This window comes from Leucoraja erinacea, chromosome 38 (genome assembly GCF_028641065.1).
Source record: "Leucoraja erinacea ecotype New England chromosome 38, Leri_hhj_1, whole genome shotgun sequence".
Lineage (NCBI taxonomy): Eukaryota > Metazoa > Chordata > Chondrichthyes > Rajiformes > Rajidae > Leucoraja > Leucoraja erinaceus.
In genome coordinates, this window is record NC_073414.1 from 6,653,844 (window position 1) to 6,678,879 (window position 25,036).

The 25,036-nt window shown below is 46.4% G+C and overlaps 1 protein-coding gene across 1 annotated transcript in view; it reads right to left on the reverse strand.

Moving 5' to 3' along the window:
- Positions 1 to 25,036, reverse strand: part of LOC129714205 (RAC-beta serine/threonine-protein kinase-like) — an 81,146-nt gene that overhangs the window by 27,057 nt on the left and 29,053 nt on the right. The window contains 2 exon segments of the mRNA XM_055663730.1: positions 3,036 to 3,203; positions 12,942 to 13,011. Coding sequence (XP_055519705.1) covers positions 3,036 to 3,081 — 46 coding nt within the window. The 5' untranslated portion in view covers positions 3,082 to 3,203; positions 12,942 to 13,011.

Consider the following 25,036-nt stretch of genomic DNA (forward strand, 5'->3'; position numbering starts at 1 on the left):
GGCAGCATCTGTGGAGAGGAGTGGGTGAAATTTCAGGTCGTTTCCCTTTCCCCCGACTCTCGTCTGAAGGGTCTCGACCCGAAATGTCACCCATTCCTTCTCACTAGTGTTTAAGAAGGAACTGCAGATGCTGGGAAAATCGAAGGTACACAAAAAAGCTGGAGAAACTCAGCGGGTGCAGCAGCATCTATGGAGCGAAGGAAAAAGGCAACGTTTCGGGCCGAAACCCTTCCGGGTTTCGGCCCAAAACGTTACCTATTTCCTTCCTGAAGGGTTTCGGGACGAAACGTTGCCTATTTCCTTCGCTCCATAGATGCTGCCTCACCCACTGAGTTTCTCCAGCTTTTTTGTGTACCTTCTCACTAGCATATGGCAGATTGATGGCGGGCGAGGTCTCGATGGGCTGAAGGGCCCGTTTCTGCACTGCATCTAAATTAGAATTAGTAGGAATGCCCGAGTACAGCAACACAAAGGTGAATCGGTCTCAATGGAATTGATAGATAGCCTTTTAAAAAGCGTGCAGTACTTCAGTAGATAATAAACACAAGTCAATGTGTCGGGCGGTGAGAATATAGCGATGGATTCTCGGCATCCATTTTGAAGAAATACTAAAACAAACAGGTAGAAAGAACTAAGGTGACATCGAGGAGGATCTGGTTCGGGGGCAGCTTCATCTCCTCTCATCCTTTAGCATTTGAATGCAAATAGAGCTGTTCAACTTAAGGCAGGGGAATCACATTCTCCACAAGCAGAACAGTCAGAGTTACAGCCTGTGACAACTGGCAATACAGTCTTCCAACCTCCGACCAGTTGAAGCTTTCCCTGTCTAACACTACGTGGCACAAAAAGCTGGAGTAACTCAGCGGGACTGGCGGGACTCATCTCTGGAGAGAAGGAATGGGCGACGTTTCGGATCGAGACCTTTCTTCAGACTAGTCTGGAAACCAAGGAGCTCATTGTAGACTTCAGGAAGTCCAGAGGCGGCACGCACACCCCCATCCACATTAACGGGATGGAGGTGGAACGTGTTTCTAGCTTCAGGCTCCTGGGAGTCAACATCTCCGATGACCTCTCTTGGACCCACAATACCTCTACTCTGATCAAGAAGGCTCATCAGCGTCTCTTCTTCCTGAGGAGACTGAAGCAGGTCCATCTGTCTCCTCAGATCCTGGTGAACTTCTACCGCTGCACCATCGAGAGCATCCTTACCAACTGCATCACAGTATGGTGTGGCAACTGCTCTGTCTCCGATCGGAAAGCATTGCAGAGGGTGGGAAAATTGCCCAACACATCACCGGTTCCTCGCTCCCCCCCCATTGAGTCTGTCCAAAGCAAGCGTTGTCTGCGGAGGGCGCTCAGCATCGCCAAGGACTGCTCTCACCCCAACCATGGACTGTTTACCCTCCTACCATCCGGGAGGCGCTACAGGTCTCTCCATTGCCGAACTAGCAGGTCCAGGAACAGCTTCTTCCCGGCGGCTGTCACTCTACTCAACAACGTACCTCGGTGACTGCCAATCATCAACCCCCCCCCCCCGGACACTTATTATTATTTATTCAAATCATGTGCTATGTCGCTCTTCCAGGGAGATGCTAAATGCATTTCGTTGTCTCTGTACTGTACACTGACAATGACAATTAAAATTGAATCTGAATCTGAATCTGAATCTGAAACGTCATCTATTCTTTCTCTGCAGAGACGCTGCCGGTCCCACTGAGTTACTCCAGCTTTTTGTGTCTATCTTCAGTGTCAAGCAGTATCTGCAGTTCCTTCCTCCACTCTACGTGGCACTGTGACCACTCAGACTTAAATTTTCCCATCGAGATCATAATGAGATGCATCCACCTTTTGGCACGGGGTAGGAACTCACTTTACAATTTCCACTCAAGGAATGCAATGTCAACATTTAGTGACACAAGAATATAGCGGAAAGCCATCTCCCCTGCTCCAGTCAGCAAGGTAAAGGTGTGACCACAGTAACATTTCAAGAACAGTCGGAAGAAGGGTCTCGACCCGAAACGTCACCCATTCCTTCTCTCCAGAGGCAGAGCAGGTCCAACATTTTTATTAGTACACAAGGGTACAAGATCAATGGTGACCATTGGTCCTGTGTGGAGTTTTTCCCCCCCAATTAATTAGAACATAGAACATAGAAAATAGGTGCAGGAGGAGGCCATTCAGCCCTTCGAGCCAGCACAGCTTGAAAGATACAGCATGGGAACAGGCCCTGTTGTCCATCGAGACCACACCATATTCTCATCGTGTAAACTACCCCACACATGAAGGCCAATTTACAGAGACCAATTAACCTACAAACCTGCACGTTTTTGGGCTGTGGGACAAAACCGTAGCACCCGAGGAAACTCACGCAATCTCAGGGAAACCATGGAAACACCACACAGACAGCACTCGAGGTCAGAATTACACACGGGGACTTGAACGCTGAGGCAGCAGCTCTACCAGCTGCGCCACTGTCTGGCCAGAGTCCGCAATCACTCTCTGGAACAAGAGAGAGGTAGATAGGGCTCTTAAAGATGGCGGAGTCAGGGGATATGGGGAGAAGGCAGGAAGGCAGCTGATTGTGGATGATCAGCCATGATCGCATTGAATGGCGGTGCTGGCTCGAAGGGCCGAATGGCCTACTCCTGTACCTATTGTCTATTGTCTATTGGAACCGAGAGAGTTTCTTCACGGTGTTCTGGTTCCCTCCCACAATAGACTAATTGGTAGGATCACTGGGCATGTAAATTGCTGCTGGTATACAGGGTTTGTAGGACTAGGGGCGGACATACACTGTGGAATAGGTGACTGAGAAATAAGCGAGGAGACTAGGTTGGTGGGATTGCACTGTGAGCTGACATTGACTCGAAAGGCTGAATAGCCCAATTCATTGACATTTTCAAATCAGCATGGTACAGGCATTTAGGCGACTGTATCTGCTGCCCTTGGGTGTCCTCAGCAATGCCAGCTGCACAGTCTGAAGGCCACTGAAGCAATGGGAGTTTAGGTTCAAGTCTGTCTGCTGTTGCACTCACCTCGTTTATGAAGCCAGCCCTCCTTCACAACGGACACTTCATTCATGTTGGGACCGAAATGTGCCAAGGAAAAACCAGGGATTCAGCTGCAGATGCAGGGGAGGCTCCTGCCCCAACCCCAGCCACGGGATCCTCAGCAACGGGTCCCCCTCAAATACTGCGCGGAATCTACGAGGATAGAGAAACTCAAGGAGTCAGTGTTCATCAAACACAGGGAGATGCAACAGCCACCCCACATACAACATACTACCTTTTACTTCGAACAAACAGCAAGATATTCACCAGTGATAGAACGAGAGGCAATGCTTTCATTCATTCCCACAAGCTGCTGATGCCCACCTCTGGTTCATTCACTTCATTTCAATCTCAACCTGCAGCCAAACTCAAGTCACAAGCAAATAGGCAGCACGGCCCTTGTCTCCAGAGATGCTTCCTGATCTGCTAAGTTGCTCCAGCACTTTGTGTGTATCTTTGGCAGAAACCAACATCTGCAGTTCTTGGTTTCTACATTTTGTGCATGGCAAGGTTTAGTAAAGTGTGCTGGGTGCCAATGGCCACCTTGCCGTGTTTTGTAAATGAATGTTGCCAAGCTTAATTGGAAAGATCAGTGGCCCACAAAGACAAAATGTTACAATGCAAAACATTAAAGATTACAATTCCACTCAAAAACATAAAACATTTTTCCAAGCGATAGAGCCCATCTCTTCGCTAGGGGGGGGGGGGGGGGGGGAGGGAACGCACGCATGGCATCATCTTCAGAGAATTGCCGGTGAGTTTTGACCAGTATTCAGATCAATATTTCCATTAGGCAAGGTGGGCATTGGCAAAACACGGCAAGGTGGTCATTGGCAAAACACGGCAAGTGGCCATTGGCAAAACACGGCAAGGTGGCCATTGGCAAAACACGGCAAGGTGGCCATTGGCACCCAGCACAATTTACTAAAATGTAGAAACAAAGAACTGCAGATGTTGGTTTATGCCAAAGATAGACACAAGTGCTGGAGCAACTTAGCAGATCAGGAAGCATCTCCAGAGGTTGGGGATAGGTGATAACGAGTAGGGATGTTTCAGCCAACCCAAAATGTTACCTATCACTGTTCCCCAGGGATGCTGCCTGACCCGCTGAGTTACTCCAGCATCTTGTTTAATTTAGAGATACAGTGTGGAAACAGGTCTGTCAGCCCACCGAGTCCACGCCGACCAGCTATCACCCGTACACTAGTTATATCCTACACACAATTTACAGAAGCCAATTCACCTACAAGCCTGTATGTTTTTGGAGTGGGGGAGGAAAGTGTGGGAGGCATCCTGAGAAAATCCAGGCGGTCACAGGGAGCACGTGCAAACTCCGTACAGACAGCACCCGTAGTCAGGATGGAACCCGGGTCTCTGACACGATCAGGCAGCAGCTCTACCGCTGCGCCACCGTGCTGCCTAGTTCACCGTAGTGGAGGCAGCAGCGCAACTAGTTGTGTGACTGCCACCAGAAGCTGAATACCTCAGTAATTGAGCAGTGGCTGATGTTGAAGGTGATGAGGTCACTAAATAGCTGGGAGATTTTAAAGGGCAGGCTGCATTACAATATATTGGGATATGTCAACAAACACTGAGCTTAGACAATAACAGGACGGAGTGGAGCAACTTCGGAGAGTACCGATTATGGATACAGAGTTGGTGTAAATCAAGACTAAACCGAAGCCCTTCTAACAGGTTTGTGACATGCAACCAAATACTGCTCTAAATGTTATGGTGAAAAGTCAGTATGAGGAGTTAATGAAAGTATGTCTAGTTTAGAGATACAGCACGGAAACAGGCCCTTCGGCCCATCAGATCCGCGCCGACTAGCCATCCCCGCACATTAACACTATCCTACACACGCTAGGGATCATTTTTAGATTTACCAAGCACATTAACCTACAAACCTGTACGTCTTTGGAGTGTGGGAGGAAACCGAAGATCTTGGGGAAAACCCAGGCAGGTCACAGGGAGAACGTACAAACTCCGTACAGACAGCACCCGTAGTCGGGGTTGAACCCGGGTCTCCGGCGCTGCATTCGCTGTAAGGCAGCAACTCTACCGCTGCGCCAACGCGACTGCATGTTATTGTGAACTGAATGAGATGGAAGTGCTCGGTAATGTGCTTGAGAAATCAATATATACATTGCTCCATGTACTTAATGAGGCTTCAGCAACAGGCCTAGTTTAGCTTAGAGATACAGCGCGGAAACAGGCCCTTCGGGTAGAGACCCTTCTTCAGACTGTCTGAGGAGTGACCTGGCGGGAAACATCATCCATTCATTCAATCCAGAGATACTGCCTGTCCTGCTGAGTTACTCCAGCATCTTTGAAGGTTATTGATGATGGATTTGGATGGGTGCAAAAGAATGAGGATGTGGGTCTCAGTGAAAAATGTAACTTGCAACGTGAAGAAATTCTATTTGCCCATTTTTTAAACCCTCGACCTCAACTTCCAAAAATAACCTTTCATTCAGAGACAAGTTTCTGAATTCCTTAATACATGCGCAGGGTGGAAGGAACTCGAATGGATGAATCACATCACCGCACACTTACTGCCCCAAGTATGATGAATCCAATGTTATTAGCACAAACATACATCTGATTAAGTCAGTGTGTATACCCACAACCATCACACCCAATGCAAGAGTGTGGCTTCATCCAATTTCAAGTTCAATTTGGGTTGCTCAGAGATGCAAACCTCTACAAACAAGTCTGGGAATTGAAAAGCAGAGCTCCGATCTTGACACACAATGCATGACAATAATGCTAAAAATGGAAGCGCCTTTATTCTGCTTTAACAATGACTCACTCTTTCACTCTGACACACTCAAACTGCACAGAATTCAACCACAGCTTCCAGCTCATTGCAGATGGCTTTGCTTTGAAACGGCAGAACAACCTTCCATACACAGTGCCCTTCAACCTAGGATATCCTGAACGGTCTCCACAGCCAATACACTTCAGCAGCAGTGTCACTGTTAGAAACATAGAAAATAGGTGCAGGAGTAGGCCAATCGGCCGTTCGAGCCTGCACTATTCGCCATTCAATACGATCGTGGCTGATCATCCAACTCAGTATCCCGTACCTGCCTTCTCTCCATACCCCAATCCCCTTAGCCACAAGGGCCACATTTAACTCCCTCTTAAATATAACCAATGAACTGGCCTCAACTACTTACTGTGGCAGAGAATTCCACAGATTCACCACTCTGTGTGAAAAATAAAATTATCATCTCGGTCCGAAAAGACTTTCCCCTTATCCTTAAACTGTGTTGCCCCTTGTTCTGGACTTCCCCACATCGGGAACAATCTTCCTGCATCCAGCCTGTCCAACCCCTTAAGAATTTTGCAAGTTTCTATAAGATCCCCCCTCAATCTTCTAAATTCGAGCGAGTACTGCTGTAGGATACATAGCAATCAGTATACAGGCAGAACACAGACATAGATAGCAAGCTCGTTTGGAAGATGCCTTTCAATTAATATTAACTTTAATAATGGGAACCAAATGAGTTCCCTGTTCTTGCTGGGAATTGGGCATTTGTCTTCAATGGCTATTTTTTAAAGCAGAGATTGATAGGCTCTTGATTCCGAAGGGTATCAAAGGTTATGGGAAGGTGGCAGGAAAATGGGGTTGAGGGAAAAATACATCATCCATGATTGAATGGCGGAGCAGACTCCAATGATCTAATTCTACTCCAAGTCTAATGGAAATAGTGTCAGGAATATCCTCAAGAGGGCAGGGAATGGCCACTGTAACACGAGAGAACCTTTGCGGGGTGATTCCTGTATGGTCGTGAGTAGTCGCCCAAAGAGTCGTACCTTTTTCTGGTCGCCGCTGGATTTTCAACATGTTGGAAATTTTCGGAGACCTGCTGCGACTAGGACGGGTGGCGGCAAGACCCGAAAAAAAAAATCGCGTAAGTGGGACAGGCCACTTAAAGACTATATCTTTAACAACTGTGGATTTTAATCGTAGAAAAAGGCTCTGAGACTGTGGCGACTCATGTGCACTCAGTGTAACCTATTGTTACTACACTCTTGCATTCAAGTAAGATTGTGTCTGTGTCTAGTAAGATTTTTTACTGAACCCTCTGTAAAATCAATTTTCTTATAACTAGGTACATTTGACAGTAAAGTGCCATTGAAACAGTGGAGGAGCTAATACAGGACTGGTCCTGCTTTGTGATTCTGTGAAGTGTTCCCTGTTCAGAACCTATATCACACCGTTATATACTGCTCAATTGTGGTCTAACTACAAGGAAAAGAGTATGCAGAGGCTCAAGGTAGCATACAATGATGCAACGAGGTTGCTGCTTCGTGTCCCTAGGTGGCATAGTGCCAGTCAGTTGTTTGTGTCCACTAGAGTGCCAACCTGTGAGACACTCTTAAGACAGCTGATGTTTAGTTTTATGTGTCGCCTGGACAAGTCAGAGAACCACATAATTGAAGCCCTAGTCAGCCCTCTGAAAAGCTGCTATAGATTCACTTCTAGGCTAAGACGGCATTGGTGCAATAGCTTGTATATCTTATAGGCTAATATGCAATTTTTAATGTATTTTTTGTATCTCCTTTATACTGTATGATGTGTTATATGGACCCGTGTCTGAAATAAAGCTTTATTATTATTATTTGAGGACCAGGAAGCTCCAGAAAACTAGGTATCATTTCAAGGAATTGTCCTGATAGCCAGAGAAAAAGGTTGTTAAAGAGAAGGTCTCGGCCCAAAACATTGCCTACGCACATCCGCCAGAGATGCTGCCTGACCCACCGAGTAACATCAGCACTGATTGCCTGAAAGCTCCAACATCCACAGTTCCCTGGGGTGCATTAAACAGGAGAGTGATTGGAGGGGGATGGGGTGCATTGGACACTGGACAAGCAGCCACTCTTTGAAAGAGGTCCCGAGTAGTTGCCCAAAGAGTCGTACCTTTTTCTGGTCTTTGCTTGGGCAGCTTACGACCTAGAGGTACGAATATTGATTTCTCCAACTTCAAGTAGCCCTTGGGTCCACTCTCTCTCCATCCCTCCCTCACCCTAATCATCGTGTTAGTTTTACTGCGGGGTCAAGGAAAGAGCGTTCATGTCGCAGCCCTGTTTCCACCAATCTTTCCACCACCATGCACAAGAAGCAACAAGACAGACACCATTGTATGCAGATGCCGAGAAATGTGCCCAGCTCTGGCTGAACAACTTCTAATCTTGTGTGGGGACTCGATCAGAAGAAGTTCTACCTGTCGAGTTCCACCGTCTGTGTTAACTCGTTATTACCCATCTCACAGCCAACAATGGACCATTGTGGGCTCCACAATTCTCCAATTATCATTACTTTCTGCATAATCTTCCATTCATTTGTCCTGTGTACCTTCTATATCTCTCGGTTCCCGTTTCCTTGACCGTGCCAGAAGGGTCTCGACCCGAAACGTCAGATTCCTTTTCTCCAGGGATGCTGCCTGACCCGCTGAGTTACTCCAGCTTTCTGTGGCGGTTTTTGGTTTAAACCAGCATCTGCAGTTCCCCCCTACACAAAGAGACCCAGTCAGACCCAGAGGTAGTCAGATGTTGTTGGGGATCAGAGCCGAAAATCCACAAGTGCGAGTTCAATTGGTATTGTAAACCATCTAAAATTTTTATCTAATAAAAATGAACTACGGATGATGGCACATAGCGCATGACAAAGTGCTAGAGTAACTCAACAGGTCAAGCAGCACCTCTGGGGAAAATGGAAAGGTAACGTTTCAGATTGAGACCCTTCTTCTGACTGACTGCCCTGAAACATCACCTAACCATGTTCTCCAGAGATGCTGCCTAACCCGCTGAGTTACTCCAGCATTTTGTGTCCATCTCAGATGTTAGTCTGTACGAAGGAGCTGCAGATGGTGGTTTAAACCGAAGATAAAGTAACTCAGCGGGATTAGCAGCATCTCTGGAGATTCAGATTCAGATTCAATTTTAATTGTCATTGTCAGTGTACAGTACAGAGACAACGAAATGCAGAGAAGGAACGGGTGAAATGGAGAGAAGGAACAGGTGGCGTTTCAGGTTGAGACAAAAGGGTCCAAAGGATCCGATAAACATCACCCATTCCTGTCCAGAGATGCTGCTTGTCCCGCTGAGTTACTCCAGCGTTTTGTGTCTATCTTCAAATGTTAGTGTGCTGGATAGAATATTCATTGACTCAGTAGGCAAACCGTGCAGCCCAGCTCTATGTTCACAATCCCTTACATGATAAAAAGAAGAAATGCACAGAGTTTTCATTTTCTAACAAGCCACCACATCCTTTGCAGTTCCTGAATTTAACACATCAGAAATATGCAAAACCTTGCTATATAAAGCACTGCGCAAAAGGTACGGCATGAAACACGCTGTTCACAGCAGACACGCAAACAGGTTGTACCACACACACACACGTATATATATAATGTTATATATATATAACATTAATGCCCCTGTCCCACTTAGGAAACCTGAACAGAAACCTCTGGAGACTTTGCGCCCCACCCAAGGTTTCCGTGAGGTTCCCAGAGGTTGCCGGAGGTTGCAAGTAGTGGAAGCAGGTAGGGAGACTGACAAAAACCTCCGGGAACCGCACGGAAACCTTGGGTGGGGCGCAAAGTCTCCAGAGGTTTCCGTTCAGGTTTCCCAAGTGGGACAGGGGCATAACAAACCAAACTTCAAGACTCTCCATGCAAACATTATCAAATCATTAAGATTTGGTCAGATGGACCAAAACTTTGAACAATGTGCAGAAGTAACGCAACAGGCCGGGTAACACATGGGTAAGTGATGGATAAGTATGGGCCCAAACCCAAAAATGTCCACTATCCATTTTCTCCAAGGATGTTGTCTGACACGCTGATTTACTCCAGCACTGTTTTTTTTGTAAAGCTGTACCTATCAATTCCATCGATTCACAACCATCGGAGTAAAGAAATTCCTCATCTCCTTTCTAAAGGCATGTCCTTTTATTCAGCGTCTCATGAAACGGGATGGCCCATGAGAGATGGAATATGCCGAGTTTAGAAGACAAAGGCAACCGCATTGAAACAAAATTCTTACGCGTCTCAACAGGGGAGATACAATATTGACACGAGACGAGATCAGTCTAAATCAGAGGGCAAAGCATTCAGAATTGAAATCTAAAATCTCAGAGAAATTTCACTCTGAAAGTGACAAATCTTTGGCAATTTGTCCCAGAGGCTCAGTCATTCATTGAACTGCGATCAACACAATTTTGGATATTGCTGATAGGATGGCAGGAAAATTAGTCAAGGTAGATCCCCGATCTTGGTAAAGGATGGAACAGGCTTGAGGGGCCGAACAGCAGATTCCTGATCCAGATAGCTGGACGGTGGGGCAGCGGTCAAGCTACTGCCCCACAGCAACAGAGACCCGGGTTCGATCCTGACCACGGGTGCTGCCTGTACAGTTTGTACGTTCTCCCCGTGACCTGCTCGAGTTTCCTCCGAGATATTCGGTCTTCTCCCACGCTCCAAAGACGTACAGGTTTGTAGGTTAATTGGCTTGGTATAAATGTAAAACTGTGCCCCGTGTGCCTAGGGTGGTGTTCGTGTGTGGGGATCACTGGTCGGTGCAGACGCGGTGGGCCGAAGGGCCTGTTTCCGCGCTGTATCTCTAAACTAAACCAAATCTTACGTTCAAGTCAAGACAACTTTATCTGTCACATACACAATGTTACATCAGTTTGAAGGATCACAAATAAACCATGGCATATGCATCAGCAATGATTCAAAAGAGAGCAGAATTCAGAAGTTAGTGTTAAGCTTGCAGAGGGAAGCACTTCAGAAGGGCTGGTAGGTAGGTATGAACTGCCTATGGGCTACAGGAGATGGGAAGTGGTGTGGGGTATTTGATGGGGAGGGAGCAGGTGGTTATGGAGTAGCCATTTGCTACCCTTGCATGACTGCTGGCGAGGAAAGATCCTCTTTGTCTACAAGCAGAGGAAGTGTGTGTCTGACTGTGGACAGAAATCAACTCTCAACTTCCTGTTTACAAAGAGCAAACTTGGGACAGTGAAGGTTTTTAATTAAAAGAAAAAAAAAAAAAAAACAGGTCTTTAACAAATCATCCAGGATAGTCAGAGATTAAGCTAGAGTAACTCAGCGGGACAGGCAGCATCTCTGGCGAGAAGGAATGGGTGACGTTTCGGGTCGAGGCCCTTCTTTAGATAGTTAATTTGAGTGGCAACTACAGAGCAGTGAACTGAAGTGTTTTAACTGAAGTGCACCAGATTAACCTGATAAAAATGAGCACTATAAAATAACCTCCAATTCAATGCTTCCTCACCTACATGCATCTAGGTACAGTGACAATCTTCGTTTTTGCATTCAATCTTGTAAAATCACACAGCAGACTTCACTAAGGGTGGCACGGTGGCGCAGCGGTAGAGTTGCTGCCTTGCGGCGCTGGAGACCCGAGTTCGATCCCGACTATGGGTGCTGTCTGTGCGGAGTTTGTCCGTTCTCGCTGCGTGGGTTTTCTCCAAGTTCTCCGGATTTCTCCCACACTCCAAAGGCGCACAGATTTGTAGGTAAACTGGCTTGGCAAATGTAAAAATCTCCGCAGTGTGTGGGATTGTGTTAATGTGCGGGGATCGCTGGTCGGTGCGGACTCGGTGGGCCGAAGGGCCCGTTTCCGTGCTGTATCTCTAAACTATAAAAGTGCATCCAAGGTAATTTCCTGTACATTTTCTATCAGAGTATAACCTCCCAAAGTACATTACCTGACTTGTCCAGATTAAATTCTGTCACTGCTCGGCAGCGAGTTATGTGCCACTGTATCCTGAAATAACCTTCATCTGCGACCTCAACAACTTTTGTGTTGCATGCAAACTTAATCAGACCCTCCACATTCATATCCAAGTCATATATATTACAGAAGGCACAGCACTGATTTCTGTAGCACACCATTGATAGATTTCCAATTAGAGGCTCATCCTAATACCTCTCTCCTTGCCTTCTATCGCCCACCCAATATTGGATAACATTTGCAAACACGTCCGAACCTTCCGGACCAGCCCACCATGCAAGACTTGGTCAAAAGACTTAAAGCGCATCTACCGTGCTCTCCATAATGTTTGGGACATGTTTAAAAAATGGCCTTTATTAAAATCTGTATTAACCACCTGTGATTTTCTCCATTACAAAGAGTTTCTCACAGACTTAAATGGCTTAGAAACATAGAAAATAGGTGCAGGAGGAGGCCATTCGGCCCTTTGAGCCAGCACCACCATCCATTGTAATCATGGCTGATCGTCCCCTATCAATAACCCGTGCCTGCCTTCTCCCCATATCCCTTGACTCCACTAGCCCTTAAAGCTCTATCTAACTCTCTTAAATCCATCCAGTGACTTGGCCTCCACTGCCCTCTGTGGCAGGGAATTCCACAAATTCACAACTCTGGGTGAAAAAGTTTTTTTCTCACCTCAGTCTTAAATGACCTCCCCGTTATTCTAAGACTGTGGCCCCTGGTTCTGGACTCGCCCAACATTGGGAACATTTTACCTCCATCTAGCTTGTCCAGTCCTTTTATAATTTTATATGTTTCTATAAGATAACCCCTCATCCTTCTAAACTCCAGTGAATACAAGCCTCGTCTTTTCAATCTTTCCTCATATGACAGTCCCGCCATCCCAGGGATCAATCTCGTGAACCTATGCTTCAGTCACAATGAAGATGGTAATATGACCAAGGCATGGACATAGGCAAAGTAGGAAGCAAGAGGGACTTCAGTGGCAGCGTTAAGCTTCATCCACATTGGAGCCTTTGTTGGTAGGGCACGCCAGAAAATCAAGGCTTCACCAGTGGTAGGTTGCCAAACCTGGTCTAATTCCACCAAGAGGAATAATAGACGAGATAGCCGTCAACCTACCTTCACTGGGACCAGCTCAGGAGCATTTGATCGACCGTTGTCATCGAGTTCTGGGAAGAGCAGGAAGTACCTGAATAATAGAAAATGAATAGGTCATTTACAAATCCAAAACTCATTCCTCCGATTTGTAATTGAGTTATGGAGGCTCCATGTCTCCTTATTACACGAGGGATATAGGCTGGCTCAGTGAAAATTGTCTCATTCATTTCCCACGCACAAGATCTAACTTTGATCCCAAACACAAACATGGCATGTGAAGCTTCCTTAGAAACATAGAAATTAGGTGCAGGAGTAGGAGTAGGCCATTCGGCCCTTCGAGCCTGCACCGCCATTCAATATGATCATGGCTGATCATCCAACTCAGTATCCCGTACCTGCCTTCTCTCCATACCCCCTGATCCCCTTAGCCACAAGGGCCACATCTAACTCCCTCTTAAATATAGCCAATGAACTGGCCTCAACTACCCTCTGTGGCAGAAGATTTACAAATGTTTTTCATGGGGTCATGCTACGCTATTACTGCTTCCAATGTCTACAAGTGACTCCATTTGAAAAGTACTAACAGATATTGCATGGGCGGCAGCAGTTGGTAGAACCGTTGCTTCAGCAGAGACCTGGGTTCAATCTGAACTTCAGTGACTTCTGGGTGGTTTGCATGTTCTCCATGGCCACCTTTTGTCAGGTCAGGGGAGGAGTTCCCCCCCCCCCCCCCGCCATGGGTACCATGTAATACCGTGCTACCTGCTCCATGGTCGGATAGTCGGCCACTAAACGGTCTCCTCCACCTGGTTTGCCAGGTGAGGGGGCTGTGGACCAAAAACAAGACCTGTCAAAGGGCGGATGAGCTCCTAGTGAGCCAACGGCCATCCACACTTCAGTAGAAGTTGCGATCACCGTCATTGTAAGGCACCGTGCCCGCTGATGTTTTCAACAATGATGATGTGACCACCTGCACTTCTTTAGTGCTCCGATTTCCACATAGATCACAAGCGGGTTGGCATGTTAATTGGCTGGTGTTAACTGTTCCTAGTATGTAGGCAAGTGGTCGAATCTGGGGAAGCTGATGAGAATGTGAGAAGTTTTATAAATTGTTAGCAATATAGGAACAAGGTCAATTTGTGCTGGCTCTCTGGCACCGACTGTCAAGAGGATGCCCCATTGTTGTGAAAGGAACTATCGAAATGCAAGTTTTAATCTAATTTTACATGTAGCTCTCCAATGTATTCCAAATTAAGCTCTTCATAGTTCAACTTAACTACCGGCTGCCAAACCTTTGCCTTTAATTAAAGTCAAGCACTTAAATCGAAGCAATCAAGATGATACAGTGATGAGTGGAACTAGTTTAGACAATAGATAGTATAGTATAGTATATCTTTATTGTCATTTTCCCGAGTACTCACATACCCAGAGGAAACAAAAAAACGTTACTCAACCAGTGTCCATTCAGTGTGCAGTAAAAAATAAATAGAAATAAAAATACATACATCATGAACAAATTAAACACTCTACTCTCTACTAAACATCAACAGGCATTCAGTACATGCAGGAGTAGGCCATTTGGCCCTTCGAACCAGCACCGCCATTCAATGTGATCACGGCTGATCATCCCCAATCAGTACCCCATTCCTGCCTTCTCCCCATATCCCCCAACTCCGCTATCTTTAAGAGCCCTATCTAGCTCTCTCTTGAAAGTATCCAGAGAACCGGCATCCACCGCCCACTGAGGCAGAGAATTCCACAGACTCACAACTCTCTGTGAGAAAAAGTGTTTACTCGTCTCCGTTCTAAAGTTTAGAGGTAAGAGTAGAGTAGAAACGGGCCCCTTCACACTGACCAACAATCATCTGTACACTAGCTCTGCTGCCCCAGTTTTGCATCCTACATACTAGGGGAAATTTACACAAGATATTTAACCTACAAACTTGCACATAAGATCATAAGTGATAGGAGCAGAATTAGGTCATTCTGTCCATCAAGTCTACTCTGCCATTCAATCATGGCTGATCTATCTCTCCCTCCTAACCCCATTCTCCTGCCTTCTCCCCATAACCTCCACTAACACCCGTACTAATCAAGAACCTATGTCCACTGACTTGGCCTCCACATCTCAGGGATGTGGGAGGGAACCAGAGTACACGGAGAAATCCCACGTGGTCACAGGGAGAACATGCAAGCTCCAAACTACACACAGACAACACCCGAGGTCAGGATCGAACCTGGATCTCTGGCGCTGTGCGGTGCCACTGTGCTACACCCCAGCACAGCTCAGGCACAGAACATGTAGACAGTTGCTGATCAGTCAGAGCGGCAGCTAACTATTCCAGCGAGCCTTGATCATTGAGGGGAAAGCCATGACCATTCCTTATACCAAGTAGAAAGATTTCTTCCATCTGGAAGAATGAGATGGTGGCTCCCACAGGCTTGCCAAGCTGCATACCTCCCTGACGTGGCAACTCATTGCTCTTCCTGCAAGCATGGAACTCCACGCCATAAAGAAATGGGGAACCACCTCCACCACAGGACTGCAGCAGGCCTTGCTGGCTGCTCAAAGGCAAAGCAAAGTGGCCAGCAAAAGCACGCAGCATTTGGTGACAAGTTAAAACATTGCAGGTGAAGTCAAGTCAGTCAGGGTCTGGGGTGCTGCCTATGTTACACACACACACACAGTTAAACGATTGTTGCTGGCTGATTCTAAAAGAGCTGACACCAAGTCCAGTAAATAACCCACAAGAAAAACAAAAAGGTACACCACAGAGTCACATGGGCACCAGAACTGTTTACACAGAAGTTACTCAAAATAAGCCGACAGAGGAAGCAGCAGTGCTGTATCATTGAATGTGGGGGTGGAGGGGGGGGGGGAAGAGAAAAGAGAAGAGAATTAGAATTGGAATTGGAGAGAGCAAGTCTGCCAACAAACCCCAGTCACTTGCCACAGCCTGCAACATCTCACATTGTAGGTAGACAACAATGCTGGAGAAACTCAGCGGGTGCAGCAGCATCTATGGAGCGAAGGAGATAGGCAACGTTTCGGGCCAAAACCCTTCTTCAGGCTCTCAGGCTCTTCAGGAAGGAAGTAATCTTCTCAATTCATCGTGCAGTTATACAAATAGTTACGCAAGGAGTCCAAATGAACAGGGCAGGAGACAACAATGTCCTCCATTTTAGACTACTTCCTGGCTCCCATCCATCCATCTCACCTTTGTGGACACCCAGCCTTAATACCCCTCCACAACGGTTTGACACAATTTCTTTCAGCAAAGATCCCCGGCACTGACATTCATTCACCTGGTAGAACTAGTTCTAGCCATGAGCTGTTTAAGAAGGAACTGCAGATGCTGGAAAATCGAAGGGAGACAAAAATGCTGGAGAAACTCAGCGGGTGCAGCAGCATCTATGGAGCGAAGGAGATGGGCAACGTTTCGGGCCGAAACTTTTGGGTCTGAAGAAGGGTTTTGGCCTGAAACGTTGCCTAATTCCTTGCCATGAGCTTCTCTTTTCCATTCTCCTCACTTCCTGAAAAGAAAGTGCGGCACAGTGGCGCAGCGGTAGAGTTGCTGCCTTACAGCGCCGGAGACCCAGGTTCGATCCTGGCTACGGGAGTTGTCTGTACGGGGTTAGTACATTCTCCCCGTGACTTGAGGGTTTTCTGAAAACTTTGGTTCCCTCCGACACTCCAAAGGCGTACAGGTTTGTAGGTTAATTGGATCGTTAAAAATGTAAAATAAATGCCCCGTTTGAAGTAGGATGTGCAGGGATTGCTAGTCGATGCGGATTGAGTTAGCCGAAGGGCCTGTGTTTCTGCACTGTATCTCTAAATTAAACGAAAAGGTGTAGGTAGTCACAGGCATCATTTGGGCTCTTTCTACCCGAGTTTGACTGGCCATATGGAACAGCCTTTGACCAATCCCAACACCATTACATAGACAACCACTGTACTGCTTTCACATGGAGCTAACCAATTGTATCACCTTCTCTATAAACTTCCACCCCTCTCTCAAATTCATGGCCCAATGAGTCATTTTAACCCGGAGTTCCACCAAGTTAATTTTTGATCCAAATTCCGACCTATCGTCTCTTGAGACTCAACCACAATGGAATTAAAACCCTGGAAACGTGGCCAAGGACTGGGATCTGGAGCTAATATGATCCTTGCTAACACATCTGGGATCAAATGATCACACCAGCATTGAACCCAGTAAGCTTTGAGTTTTAAACTTTAAGACTTCCCTTCCGAATAGTTCCGTCTTTGTATTCCCAAATAATAATCCACTGGAACTTCCTGTGTTTACAACACCTAACAGATTCCAGAGCACTGGCAAAGTTGGCAATGCCCAGCTAATCTAGCAGCCCCTCAAACACACCACGGGGTGGAGAACTGGCAAACACCAGCCTCTGCTCACGATCAGGTAGAGAGCAGTTTGCACTCATTCAGCAGAAAGCTGTTTTGTTCAGAAATCCCCAGAGAGAAAGGTGAAGGACACAAATCCAGATTTGACTTGCTAGCCAGAACGCTGGACTAACCCAAACGCCACAGCTCCAGACCTTAAAACCATCAGTCTGAAGATGGGTCCAGGCCTGAAATGTCACATAATGGTATATGGACAAACTGATCTGTTTTGTAGTAAATGCCTACTATGTTCTGTGTGCTGAAGCAAAGCAAGAATTTAATTGTCCTATCAGGGACACATGACAATAAACCCACTTGAACTTGAACTTGATGAAGGGTTGTGTTACTCCAGCATTGTCTTTCACACAGCTCCACTTGTTTACTTGTTTAAGAAGGAACTGCAAATGCTGCAAAATGAAAGGTAGACAAAAGTGCTGGAGAAACTCAGCGGGTGAGGCAGCATCTATGGAGCGAAGGAAATAGGCAACGTTTCGGGTTGAGACCCTTCTTCAGACTGATGGTCTTAAGGTTTTGGAGCTGTGGACTAGTGTTTCGGTTAGTCATCTACAGAGCTGTGGCAGTCTGAAGAAGGGCCTCGACCTGAAACGTCGCCTATTTCCTTCGCTCCATAGATGCTGCCTCACCCGCTGAGTTTCTCCAGCATTTTTGTCTACCTCCAAGGTTTACTTAGTGACATTGCATTCATCACCACAGGCACTTACTTCCACTAGACTAGCTTTCAACTTAGCCCCATTTCTGAAAACCGAACCATCCCGACCTGTGCCTCGATGGGAACGTATGCAGCTTAACAAATGTCACTACTAAACATTCGTCCGCATTCAGCTTCCAGGCAGATTATACAATGAGAAAGGTTTGTGTTTTCAATTAACTAGAAGGAAAACTTGAAATTCCACCCCCGCAAGGCTTGCAGATCAGTATTGAAAGCACTCCATTTTATAACCTCCAGAACCAAATGAATTCAACAAAATGCAGAGATCGGCAAATAATATGGTGTGGAGCAAGGAACAGCAGACGTGCTTCCATCGGTGTGGTTTTTGACGGACTAGCAATAGAAAAATGGAGTGCATTCAATATTTATCTGTAAGCCTTGAGATGGGGGGAATTCTCAATTTACCATCATTTACAATTAAATAAAAACACGGACCCCCCTCTCATTGTGTAATTAATCTAGCAGCTGAATGGTGAAGAATATTCAATGCTAAACTGTACATGTGTCAGTCTTGGCAATGGTTTAGTTTAGAGATACAGTGTGGAAAGCAGCCCTACCGCCCACTGTCTGCGCCAACTAGTGATCCCTGCACACTTATGCCCCTGTCCCACTTAGGAAACCTGAACGGAAACCTCTGGAGACTTTGCGCCCCACCCAAGGTTTCTGTGCGGTTCCCGGAGGTTTTCGTCAGTCTCCCTAATGGTCGAAAGTGGTTTCCGCTTCTTCTGTGTTCCGGCGATTATTTCAAAAAATTCAAAACCGGCCGCGACTAAAAATAGGTTGCTGCTTTAAAAATCGGTAATTTTTTTTTTAATGGAAGCCGGTCTTACCTTCCACTACCTGCAACCACCTTCAACTAGCATCGCAACCGGCTTAGACTAAAAAAAATCACCCATTTTTAGCCACGGCCAGTATTAAATTTTTTTGAAATACTCGCCGGAACATAGAAGCGGAAATCACTTTCGATCATTAGGGAGACTGACAAAAACCTCCGGGAACCTCACGGAAACCTTGGGTAGGGGCGCAAAGTCTTCAGAGGTTTCCGTTCAGGTTTCCTAAGTGGGACAGGGGCATTACACTCTTCCACACACCAAGGGCAATTTACAAGTAGACCAATCCAATGAGTAGCTTAAAAACCTTTGGAGTGTGGGAATAAACTGGTGAAAACCTACGCAGGCCAAGGGGAAAACGCACAAACTCCATACCGACGTAATCAGGATCAAACCCGGGTCTCTGGTGCTGAAGGGCAGCAACTCTACCCCTGCACCACCGTACCAGGATAGATTTTTAGAAGCAGGGCTAAGATGGAGGGCAGCACTGTCTGAAGAACCTTGACAAGAAGCATCACCTGCTCACTTCCCACTACAGAGGCTGCCTGGCCCGCTGAATTTGGTTTTGTCTCATCATTCTAGCATCTGCAGTCAAATGTTTGAATTTAATAACGCATTGCAAGTGCCTAGGACGGTTTGAACAAGGCTTTTGTTAATGGTTTCAAAACTCCGAAATATTTATAGAAAACTGCATTTCATTCAAAACTAGATGCTGGACAAGCAAGCCAATCACAAAGTTAGAGGAGAGGAAGCAAGTCTGGCATCACTTCCTTCCATAAACTCACCACAAACATATCCTCACACTGCCTTCCCTACAAACAACTACGAACCACACACATGCCCGAGCTGTGCATGGGCGATGCACGAGTGCAGGCACATCATTACTCATATTAACATTACCAGCCACATATTGGTCTGAAGAAGTCTCAACCCAAAACACCAGGGTTTCGGCCCGAAACGTTGCCCATTTCCTTCGCTCCATAGATGCTGCTGCACCCGCTGAGTTTCTCCAGCTTTTTTGTGTAACCTTCGATTCTCCAGCATCTGCAGTTCCCTCTTAAACACATCACCCATTCATCCTCTCCGGAGATTCTGCCAGTCTCGCCGAGTTAATCCAGCATTGTGTGTCTTTCCTGGTGGTCATGCAATTTAGATCATTTAGAAATGGGGAATGAATGAATGCAGGGAGGAAAGATAATTGGCAGTAATGGGGGAAAAAAGCCAAACTATTTAAGAAGGAACTGCAGATGCGGGAAAATCGAAGGTAGGCAAAAGTGCTGGAGAAACTCAGCGGGTGCAGCAGCATCTATGGAGCGAAGGAAATGGGCAACGTTTTGGACCGAAACCCTTCTTCAGACTGATGTAGGGTGGGGGTGGGGATGGGGAGAACTATGTTGCTCTTCCAAAGCAAGACACAAAGTGATGGAGTAACTCAAGGACCTGTCCCACTTACGCCATTGTTTTTGGCGACTTGCCAGCACCCATCATAGTCGCAGCAGGTGGCCGAAAATGTTCAACATGTTGAAAATCCAGCGGCGACCAGAAAAAGGGCAGCAGACTCTTTGGGCAGCTACTCACAACCAAACAGGGGTCACCCCCGTGAATCGCGGCTGTATGGTTGTGAGTAGTCGCCCAAAGAGTTGTACCTTTTTCTGGTTGCCGCTGGATTTTCAACATTTCCGGCGACCTGCTGTGACAATGACGGGTGCCGGCAGTCGCTGAAAACAATCCCGCATCTCTAGAGAAAAGGAATAGGTGAGACTTTGGGTCAGAACCCTTCTTCAGACAAAGATTGTCCTTTCAAAGCACCAGCTCAAGGGACCAAAGAGTCATATTCATGCATTATTGTTCCATACAAATGCAGAATCAAAGTGAAGATAAGAGTGAGTAGATGTGGCCAGTGTTTAGCAGAGAAACTTTCAGGTGGTGCCAAGCAGACTGCATACAAGGAAGATGGTTACTACCAACTCCATGTATATACATAACTAAAATCTAGTACTGAATGATTTTTTTCGTTGATCTAGCTAGTCTTTCAGAGAGATACACATCTCACTTTATCTCAGCTGAATGCCTGTCTCTAAAATTCCACATCCCTTTCATCCAGAACCTTGACCGATTATTAATGTGTTGTGGATGACAAATGAGAATGATATCCAACAACCCCCAGTTAAATCACTCCCTACAAGAGCCTCGATTGCCCAATGAGCTCATCAATACAGCAGAGCGGGCATCCTTCCTCTCAATGCTCCCAGAGTGGAATTCTTCAAACTCCTGTCTCGACTCGAAACATCCCTCCAGAGATGCTGCGTGCCCCGATCAGTCATCTCTCTCACCCCTCCTCCCCCCACCCCCCCCCCCCCACCCCCCCTCCCCCCCCCCCCCCCCCCCCCTGTCCCTGCCCCTTTCTCTCTGTCTCTCCCCATTGTCTCTCCCCATTCTCTCTCTGCCCTCACCCCCCCTCCCCCCCCCCCCCCCCCCCTCTAGACCCGCCTGCGAGTTGGGGGCTATACGTCAGTGGATAGTGCGGTTATGGGGTAAAAGGAGCAAATTAATAATATGAATATTTCAAGGGGGGTAGTTAGCGTGTGCGCGGGGGGGTAGTTAGTGTGTGTAACGCCACATGCCGCCCCCCCCCCCCCCCCCCCCCCCCGCCACCACTCGTTGGGGTAACACACCCAACGGGTCTGCACTTGGTCTAATATGATTTAAATCCTTCACCAGCAAATCTTTCTGAATTGCTGTGTTTAAATGTTAAGAAACAAAACTTCCTACTTACTCTCAAAGATCACCAACTTAGAACCGTCAAAGATTGAATGGCATAATTTACACCAGAAGGTATTGCACTCCAGTGGTTAAAAAAAAAGGTGGTATCAAACCATGCAAAAAGCCACACGAACAAATCATGTAGGTCGCAGAAATGCTGAACCCATGCAGGTTTAATGAGAAGTATGCAGGAGCCACCGCTCAGAACTTCAGTCCAAGAAAAAGCAACAGCCAGCCAGCGTGGCACACATGGTAGCGGCACAAAATGCTGGAGCAACTCAACGGGTCAGGCAGCATCTCTGGAGAAAAGAAATGGTTTACGTTTGGGGTCGAGATCCTTCCTTAGAACGGGAGTCAGCAGGGGGATAGATGTGAATGGTACAATCTGCTACTGCATCTATCGTTTCCTTCTCCCCCGACTCAGTCTGAAGAAGTGTCACCTATTCCTTTTTTCCAGAGACAATGTCTGACCCGCGAGTTACTCCAGCAGTTTGTATCTATCTTTGGTGTAAACCAGCATCTGCAGTTAGCTGCTATTTCACACCTCAATTGTGAATGATGCAACTCATTGCATCATTGCAAGGCCGACCTCTCTCAGTGCCCTGGCTAACATTCGACCTCAATGAATGAATGAATGAATACGTTTATTGGCCAAGTATTCACATACAAGGAATTTGCCTTGGTGCTCCACCCGCAAGTGACAACGACATCGTGACAACGACAACGAATTCCAGAACAAGGGGTCACAGTTTAAGGATAAGGGGGAAATCTTTTAGGACCGAGATGAGGAAAACATTTTCCACACAAAGAGTGGCGAATCTGTGGCATTCTCTGCCACAGAAGGTAGTTGAGGCCACAGTTCATTGGCTATATTTAAGAGGGAGTTAGATGTGGCCCGTGTGGCTAAAGGGATCAGGGGGTATGGAGAGAAGGCAGGTACAGGATACCGAGTTGGATGATCAGCCATGATCATATCAAATGGCGGTGCAGGCTCGAAGGGCCGAATGGCCTACTCCTGCACCTATTTTCTATGTTTCTATGTGACAATTAGGAATGACACATAAAACATTAAACATTAATAATAAAACATTGATTAAACATACAAGTTAATTCAATCAAAAACAGATCAACTGGCCCAAAATTTGCCCCAACTTTGGCAACAATAACTGGTTACTTTCTGTGTTTGTGCTTTTTCTTTCTGTGTTTGTGCTTTTTTTTTAAATTCAATTTCAATTTTATTTTTAATATGTTTTATTATTGATTTATTATTATTTTGATTATTTTTTTTTTTTTATGATACTGCCTGTAAGGGAAATTCATTTCGTTGTCTCAAATTGAGACAATGACAATAAATTTGAATACAATACAATACAATACAATTACACCTCAGCAAGCTCAGAGACGATGGAGGTTAAAGTGCCCAACCGGTTTCATTCCCCAAACAGTATACATTAACGGGTTAATTTAAAAACATTCTTCAGATCGTATACACTTCAGTTTTACTAAACCTTACTTCCTGTTTAATTTCTGCCCCAAAATGTCCCATTTGTCCAGATGAGGATACTTGTGGTAATTCTACACTTCCATCAGAGGTGCCGGAGAGCCCCTTGCTCGCACGTCATCTTGCAGGTCAGCTCAGGTACAAGGTTTAAAGTCAGCCACAGCAAACCCAATCACCTTCTCCACCCACAGGAGGAATGAGGGTTAACCACCCCCACCTCCCTGCATACCCAACTCTGAAGGACTTGCAGAAGAGGAAAACAAACAGGTGACACTGCACAAATTTGTCCAATGATCTTGATCAAGAACCAGAGTTATATAGGATAGTGTTCAACCCTCTGTCCAGGGTTTCCTCCATGGCCAGAGCGAGCAACACCGGAAATTGGAGGAACAGCACCTCATATTCCGCTTGGGATAGTCATAGTCTGCATCCTGGGGGCATGAACATTGAATTCTCCAATTTTGTTAGTCCTTGCTGTCTCCTCCCCTTCCTCAGCCCTCGGGCTGTCTCCTCCCATCCCCCAGCCTTCAGGCTCCTCCTCCTCCTTTGTCCTTTCTTCTCCCCCTCCCCGCCCGCCTATTTCCTTCGCTCCATAGATGCTGCTGCACCCGCTGAGTTTCTCCAGCATTTTTGTGTACCTTATATAGGATAGAAAGAAACAGGCTCGTTGGCCCAACTGGTCTGCCGACCAATATGTCTGAGCTAGTATAATTTACCCACTTTTGGCCCCATATCCCACTAAATCTTATACCTTTGTATATCCACCTATCTTTTAATTGGGCTAATTGCACTTGCTTTGACAGCCACCTCTAGCAACTCATTCTGTATATACCTGCACAAAATGTTGCCCCTCAGGTCCCTTTCATATCATTCCTCTCACACCCTGATCTGTGCCTTTAATTTTAGACCTGCTTTGGAAAAAGACTGACCATACACCGTATCTATGTCAGAGGATGGTGCTGGAGTAGCTCAGCGGGTCAGGCAGTATCTCAGAACATGTATAGGCAGCGGGATGGCACTGTGGCGGAGAGTTGCTGCCTTACAGTTCCAGAGACCTGGGTGCCATCCCGATTATGGGTGCTGTCTATATGGAGTCTGTACATTCTCCCTGTGAACGCGTGGGTTTGCTCCAGGTGCTCTGGTTTCCTTCCAGAAACATGAACAGGTTTGTAGGTTAATCCCTAGTGCAGGATAGAGCGTGTGCATGGGTGATCGCTGGTCGGCATGGGCTAGGTGGGCCAAAAGGCCTGTTTCTGCACTATATCTGTAAGGTACTTGGGGCAGCACAGTGGTAGAGTTGCTGCCTCACAGCGCCAGATATCCAGGTTCGATCCCGACTACGGATACTGTCTGTACGGAGTTCGGACGTTCTCCCCTTGACTGCGTGGATTTTCTCCGAGATCTTTGGCTTCCTCCCACACTCCAAAGACGTACAGGTTTGTAGGTCAATTGGCTTGGTGCATGTGTAAATTGTCCCTAGTGTGTAGGATAATGTGCGGGGATCACCGATCAGTACGAACTCGGTAGGCCAAAGGGCCTGTTTCTGCGCTGTATCTCTAAACTAGAAAACCAAGCTACTAAATAGGCATAACAAAAAAAACTAACTAAAGTCGGCGATATTTTGGAGCTCTTTAGATGTTGTAAATCAACATCTGCAGTTCCTTGTTTCTTCCTTGTACATGTCTCATTTTATACACCTTAAGGTCACCACTCAAATTCCTATGCTCCTGGATGAGAATAAAAATACTCCCAGTCTATCCTTATAACAAGCCCACCATTCCGTAACATCCTTGTTAATCTATTCTGCACCCTTTCCAAAATATCTTTGCTATAACGGATGACCAGATATTACTCCATGTGGTCGCATCAGCCTGTACATTTGCA